Source organism: Lagenorhynchus albirostris, chromosome 14 (assembly GCF_949774975.1).
Source record: "Lagenorhynchus albirostris chromosome 14, mLagAlb1.1, whole genome shotgun sequence".
Taxonomy (NCBI): Eukaryota; Metazoa; Chordata; class Mammalia; order Artiodactyla; family Delphinidae; genus Lagenorhynchus; species Lagenorhynchus albirostris.
In genome coordinates this window covers 410,414-417,336 of record NC_083108.1, presented here as the reverse complement: position 1 = coordinate 417,336, position 6,923 = coordinate 410,414, and the positions used below count along the sequence as shown (strand labels likewise).

The 6,923-nt window shown below is 54.5% G+C and overlaps 1 protein-coding gene across 2 annotated transcripts in view; it reads left to right on the top strand.

Annotated features, from left to right (window-relative positions):
• The first annotated feature begins 2,321 nt into the window (after nucleotides 1–2,321).
• Nucleotides 2,322–6,923, top strand: part of ADNP2 (ADNP homeobox 2) — a 65,352-nt gene continuing 60,750 nt past the window's right edge. The window contains exon 1 of one of the 2 annotated variants that reach the window (XM_060122083.1): nucleotides 2,322–2,423. In XM_060122083.1, coding sequence (XP_059978066.1) covers nucleotides 2,356–2,423 — 68 coding nt within the window. In that variant the 5' untranslated portion in view covers nucleotides 2,322–2,355. The remainder of the gene's footprint in view (nucleotides 2,424–6,923) is intronic. The other variant, XM_060122080.1, reaches the window with a different exon arrangement.

Here is a 6,923-nt window from a genome sequence, read left to right as displayed (position 1 = left end):
GTGGTATGTCCATACAATGGAATATCGTTCAGCCTTAAAAAGGAAGGAAACTTTGCAATATGCTACAACATTGATGAGCCTTGAGGACATTATGCTAAGTGAAATAAGCCAGTGACAAAAACCCAAATTACTGTATGATTCTACTTATATGCAGTACTTAGAGTGCTCAAAAATCATAGAGGCCGTCAGTAGAGTAGTGGTTGCCAGGAGCTGAGGGGAGAGGGGATAGGCAGTTAGTTTTTAATTCTTATAGAATTTCAGCTTTACAAGATGAAAAGAGTTACAGAGATGGATGGCGGTGATGGTTGCACCACAATATGAATATTTCGTACCACTGAACTGTACACCTAAACATAGTTAGGATGGTATATTTTGTTTCGTATATTTTACCACAATAAAAAGTTTGGGAAAATGTGTGCAAATAGCTGACATACAAAGATTCAAGAAAGACAAAATTTTATCTTATTTATACTAGTAACACCTCTGAAAAGTACCCATAGGCCTGTGATCCCTTATCTGAAATCCTTAAGGTTTGAGGCAGCAGCACACTGGGTCCAAAACATTACCATTTATGCAGTTAAGCATTTAAGTATCCACACTAAGTAGTTTAAGTAGAGGAAGGCCCTTGGGAGAAAGGACGTAATGATAGTCGTAGCAGCTGACATTCACCACAGTCTGACCGAGGGCAGTCTCGGGTGTTCCTTAACAACAACCCGAGGATGCAGGTGCTGGCAACCCCACATGACAGAGGAAGCTCTTTAGCTCTGGGCGCTTCAGTGACTCATAGCAGCAACTCTGCTAGTAACTGGCAGGCCTGGACTGTCCACCAGTTTGACCAAAGTCCCACTGTTCCTGGTGGGCTTCTTGGGGTCGAAACATCACAGCATGTGGGGGTAATGGGGCCCCCCTCCTCCTTGCTAACCAAAATCCTACTGGGGCAGCATGTGTTCCCTGCTCCTCGTGCCGGCACTGGGTTTAGAAATGGACACTCGGCCGATGAGAAGTGGGGGCCAGAGGAGACCGCCCCTTTTTCTGCCTCTGGACGCCGTGGCTGAGGTGTGCTGGGCAGACGTGGCGCAGCACAGAGAACCATGGCCTGGGCATCTCTGCCCCTTTCTCTCGTTAGTGAGATGAGAAGTATCTGTACTGTTAAAGCACATTCACTTGTCCTGTCACTTGCGTCCAGACGTACCCTGACAGATGTAATCCCTGAGAATTCCCCAACTGAAATCCAGATGCTGCACGGAGGGGGATAGGCTAACTCACTACTGGCCATTAACACCTCAGTGGTGATGAGTTTATCAGACACAACCTACCACGTTTGAGAGCAGAAGCCTATGGTGCCAAGGAGAGTAACAATAGAGCGCTTTCGGCATCCGCGGAGGCAGACTCCATTATCGCCTTTATTTATAGACGAGGACACTGAGGCAGAGGCTACATAACCAGCCCAAGGCCACAGAGCCAGAGGCAGCCTGCCGTCCTGACCTCCGCTGCGCACCCTCATCTGTGGGCGGGGAGAGGGCGCTCTGATGCCACCTTTAGTAGGGGAAGCGTGCATCCCTGGACACACCTAAGATGGGCAGGCTATTTTCTTGCTACCAAAGATATTGTTGCCTTCGTTTTGTCTCTGGGGTCCTTTCCAGCGTGTGACAGGACTGGTGTGTCCCGGGGCGGTGAGGCCGGCACACTGGAGAAATCCAGGGACGGGAAAAGGCAAAGGGGGGGTCGGTGTGGAGAGCGGGACAGAAAGGCGCGGGCTTGCAAGCTCAGTCCTCATCTTACAAACAGGGAAACAGGTCCAGGCAGAGGTGAAATGCTGCGCTGGAGGAGCTGACCAGTGTCTGGGTCAGAGCCGGGCTCCTACTAGCGAGTGCTTAGTGTCTCCAAAAGGGCAGCAGTGGGCACGTCTCCGAGATACTGTCCTAGATCTTGCTGTTCGCAGAGTGAACCCAGTTAGAGATGCAGAACCTCGCTCCCTGTCCTGCGAGACAGTCCACACCTGGGGGTTTCCCGAGCCCCCCGGATACCTCAGTCCACAGTAAGCACGAGAGGCTGGGAAGTGCTGATCTAGTGAAGTCCTCAAACTAGCTTTGTGAGCACATCCGTGAACCCATTCTCTGCAAACACCTCTCGCTGCGAAATGGCTGCTGAAACGCGAAACGAGCCTACGCGTTTCAGTCTGAGAAACTATTGTATCAGCGCCTGTTATTTTGTTAGACAGGTTAGCGGTTCTCAAGCTTCAGTGTACACCCCTGGGGCGCTGGTAAGATCAGACGCAGGCCAACCCTAGCCCTCCGGATTCGCAGGCCTGAGGCCTGAGCACCTGAACTTCTGTCGAGCTCCCTGAAGATACGCATGCTGCCGGCCCAGGAAGTACACTCTGCAAACCACCGAGGCATGTCCAGGAGAACTTCTCCCAGGAGGTAGCACCACTCGCCGTTCCCCGCTGCACCACGGGGGCTGCGCGCGGACCGGCTGCACGCGTGGACCGGAGCTCTCATGGGCAACATTGGCCGTCTCGGGGCCGCCAGCGCAGCGCGGGCCGCCGCGGAGTGACCGAGACACACCTGCGTCCGGACCCAGGCTCAGGGCTTGGAGACCTGGGCGAGCCTCTTCCCCTTGCGAACCTCCGTCTCTCGTCTGGGTCTGGGGACAAGGCCCCCAGCCTCCGGCCAGCGATACCGGCCCGGCAGAGGTAGCGGGTAGGAGTTGGCGCCGCGTCCGCGCCGCCCTGAACCGCAGCCCCGGCCCAGGACGGCCCCCTGAGCGCGCACAGGTGTATTATCTTTGGGCCTCATCCCCGGCCCCCTCCCGCCGCCCCGCCCCTCCCGCCGCCCCGCCCCCAGCCCCTCCCTACCGCCCAGCCCCTGGCTATAGTCCGGGCGACCCCCGACCGCCTCCCGCACCTTTCCGTCCTTGGCTCCTGCGCCGAGAGCAGGCCCCGCGCCCCGCCCGCCCAGGCTGCGCCCATGCACGTGCGTGGGTCTTGCGCGCCGAGGCTGCCCTTCTAGCTGCCCCGGCTCCGCGGCTCCGGCTCCGCCCGGCTCTCAGGAAGGTGGTCTTCCATCGGCCCGGCAGCCGTCCACCTCTCCCGCGCCCCGGGCCGGGGTCGCCTGCAGCGGTGGAAGGAAGGGCGGGAACCCTGAAGCCTCGCCTGCTCCGAGGTCTGAGGAGGAAACTACTCGAGCCGCCGAGCCAAGTGGACGACCTTCGCTCCGGCCCCCTCGTCCCGGCCCTTTTCACCTGCAGGCGGACCTGGGAGCTCGCGCAGGTGCGGCGCGGGGTGGGTCCGGGACACGGCGCGTGCGGGGCTCAGTGGCAGTGGCAGGGCGCTGCGGGCCGGCGCAGCCTTCCCCCAGGCCGAGCGGGAGCAGCTGCCGGCCCCGCCCGATGCCCCGGACACGTGGCGCCGGCGACCCCGGGCTGTCCCCCTCCCCTGACCGCGGGCGGGCGACTCCGAGGGCGACGTGCTCTGGCCGCGCGGGTGCCGGCGGAGACGCGGGTCTCCAGCTGTTGCAAGTACCGCCCACCCCCTTTTAGCCGGGGAGCGGACCTTCTCTTTAGCCCGGATTGGGGCGGGGGACGGCGGGGCGCGGGGCGGGGTCGGGAAGAGGAGTCTCTGACCCTGGGCCGTGGGGCAGCCAGCGGGGAGCCTGCTCCCAGAGTTTGCTGCCCGCGAGGTCGCAGATCCCGCCCAGGCCGGTCGGCTTCGGCGGCTCTAGGTGGGAGAACCGCTAAATGTTCTTCGCAGGCTTGTAAAGCAGAACGTGGAAGCAAGGTCGAGGGGAAAAGACGTCAGTCCCTTGTTTAAAAGAAAATCTAGCAGATGGTTTTCTCCTGTGTTTTGTGAAAGTCAGCAGGTAAAGGGGGCGGGGACCGGACCACCTGCTAGAAACCCCTCAAGTGTGAAGCCCGGTCTCTGGTGCTCTCGCCAGATTCCTGAGCGACTTTGAAGGGACTGGATCATTCGTCCTGGGAAGGAATGCGCCAAAGGACGGGGTAGTGTGGTCTTTTCTGAGCTGACGATTATAAGCAGAACATCCATTTGCGTTTTCTTGGTCTGAGAGCCAAAACCCAGGAGCCCTCTGCTCAGCTGTCCTTGTGAATCCCACGAAATGGATTGCTGCATCTTATGGTAGTTCTATTTTTAATTTTTAAAAGAACTTCCATAGAGGCTGCACCAATTTACATTCCCACCAGCAGTGCATGGGGGTTCCCCTTTCTCCACACCCTCACCAACATTTGTTATTTGTTGTCTTGTTGATAATAGCCATTCTTCTAACAGGTGTGAGGTGACATCTCGTAGTTTTAGTTTGCATTCCCCTGATGATTAGACGTTGAGCATCTTTTCATGTGTCTGTTGGCCATCTGTATGTCTTCTTTGGAAAAATGTCTATTTAGGTCCTCTGCCCGTTTTTTATTTGGGTGGCTTGTTTTGGTGGGGGGAGACCAGGGAGGGGCCCTGGTGAGCGTCTGTCTTGGACTAGAAAGGGGCGCGGGAGGCCCAGGGACTCCTGTTGGCAGCGGCTGTGCCTCCCCGTTCTGAGTCTGAGGGACTTTGGGAGGCTGGGGCCCTGGAGGCCCCTCTAAAGGCTGGAAGCAGGCGCTGTCACAGGACATCAAAACAGGACCGCACTGCCCACTGGTCCTCACCCTCCTGCAGCTGCCGCTGGGGGCGCAGCTGTCCCCCAGGACGGCCAAGAGCTAGTGCAAACCCAAACTGTCTACAGGGCAGACGATGTAGGTTCCTGTTTATGATTTTTGAGCATTAGCAGTGTAGCAGGGCAAGGCCAGACGCAAATTTTACTTCTAATTTTATAATTTGGAGTTAGATAAAGGACAGTAAAACCCCAAAGGAGAAGGATAGGAGAAGATCACTAAGGAAGAAAAAAGAAGTGAATAGACGACACATATAAAAATTACACTACGTTGTGCAGACAAGCTTCTGTGTGACATGCGATGCTGGGGACGGGGGAGATTGCTTTTATCTTAAAGCCTAAGTTTTAAGCTTTGTGCCTGTTTGAAGAATGGTGAGCATTCTGCTTTTATAGGAAAAGGAGTAAAATTTATTAAAACATGACAATTATGATAAAGGAGAAATTCTGAATTAGGTAGCGTACTGTTTTGTTTTCTATATAAAATATATAGTTTGCATTTTTGTAAATGTCTACTTTTAAAGCTTCCTTCACTGGATTCCATTTCATCTGCGCCTGCCAGGGTGCTCGGCAGAGAGGTGTGACTGTATGCATGTTACCTGCAGAGCCATCCTCTTAGCTGAGTGAGTTCAAATGAGTTCTCCAAGTGAGCCTCACTGACATTTTATTTTAAAACGCAGTCATAAACTTTTCCTCTAAACAATTCAGAAATTATTTTTCCCATGGCTTTTTGAAAGAAAGTGTGTTCTGCTATGTAAATGAACAAGAATCACCTCCATTTCCAGCTGGTTGGGACCAACACTTTATGAAAGAAAAGAAAGGCAGTGACAAAGGCGGGAGTGGAGAGGTGTGTCGGGCAGTAAAAGCTGTTTCAATCACAGTGGGGAGAACGCGGAGGAATGACTTGGCAGACAAGTCCCAGTGTCATTAAGTGGTGCCTCTGAACTTGAACAAAACCCAGAAAGTGAACCTGAATTAGATATGGAGGGAGAAGATGACCAACAACGAGGTTTAGAAGACCTCAGTGTTCGGGTAGTTCTCTGCTCAACTTCCGCGCCTCATGGGGGGTTTGCACTCCACCTGCCGTGCGGGCTCCGTTCCGGTGTCGGAGGTGATTATGACACCTGTGGCAGTCGTGCAGGAAAATGGGAAGGACCAGGAGCGTGCAGTCCGGTGGCCTGTCTCTTTTTTTTTTTTTTTTTTTTTTTTTTTTTGGTACGCGGGCCTCTCACTGTTGCGGCCTCTCCCGTTGCGGAGCACAGGCTCCAGACGCACAGGCTCAGCGGCCATGGCTCACGGGCCCAGCCACTCCGCGGCATGTGGGATCTTCGCGGACCGGGGCACGAACCCGTGTCCCCTGCATCGGCAGGCGGACTCTCAACCACTGCGCCACCAGGGAAGCCCTCCTCTTCTTTTTTAAGATTTTTTTATTTGGCTGTGCTGGGTCTTCATTGTGACATGCGGGCTCTGTAGTTTTGGCGCTCGGGCTTAGTTGCCCCGCAGCATGTGGGATCTTAGGTCCCCGACCAGGGATCGAACCCACATGCCCTACGTTGGAAGGCGGATTCTTAACCACTGGACCACCAGGGAAGTCCCACTTGTATCCCTCTTCTAATAAAAACTTAAAAATACCACTGGGAGGCCAGAAGTTCCCAATGTTTTGCTATTTCTCCATTATGGCGGGATGAATCTGATTAAAACAGCTCGTGAGACTTAATTCTGGGGAACCTGAGAAGCAGAAGGAAATGACTGGAGGAAAGACTGGAAACACGAAAGGAAACGGTGAAGCGAGGAGGGGCTCGGGATGCAGGCACTCTGCTCTGTTAACAGTCTGCTCTGTGGTGGGACATTGCTGGCTGTGTTCTCTTCCGTCAAAGGGGCAGAGGGTCGTGCTCTGCAGAGCACCACAGGGGCACATACAGTTGATTCTTAGGATCTGAGGTCCTTACGCACAAAAAGCCACTGTGAAGCCTGGCTCCTCGGGAATTACCCGGGCAGCTTCCGCCAGGCCTCTGGTCACAGCATTCTCCTCACCCGACCAACAGAACCTTGCTTTGTGTGTGCTTTTGTTTAAAGATGCCCTTCTTCTGCATATTGTCGATGCATTAACATTGACCTTGTGGCCAGCAGCGCCTGATTCAGCCTGAATGCAGCTCATCTAACACTGTGTTTTCTCCTCCTGGGCTCAGGAACCCTGAAAACACAAAGAAAAGGCACCAAAATGCAAAGAAAGTATCACTAAATGGACCACAAAAGAACATGTGTACC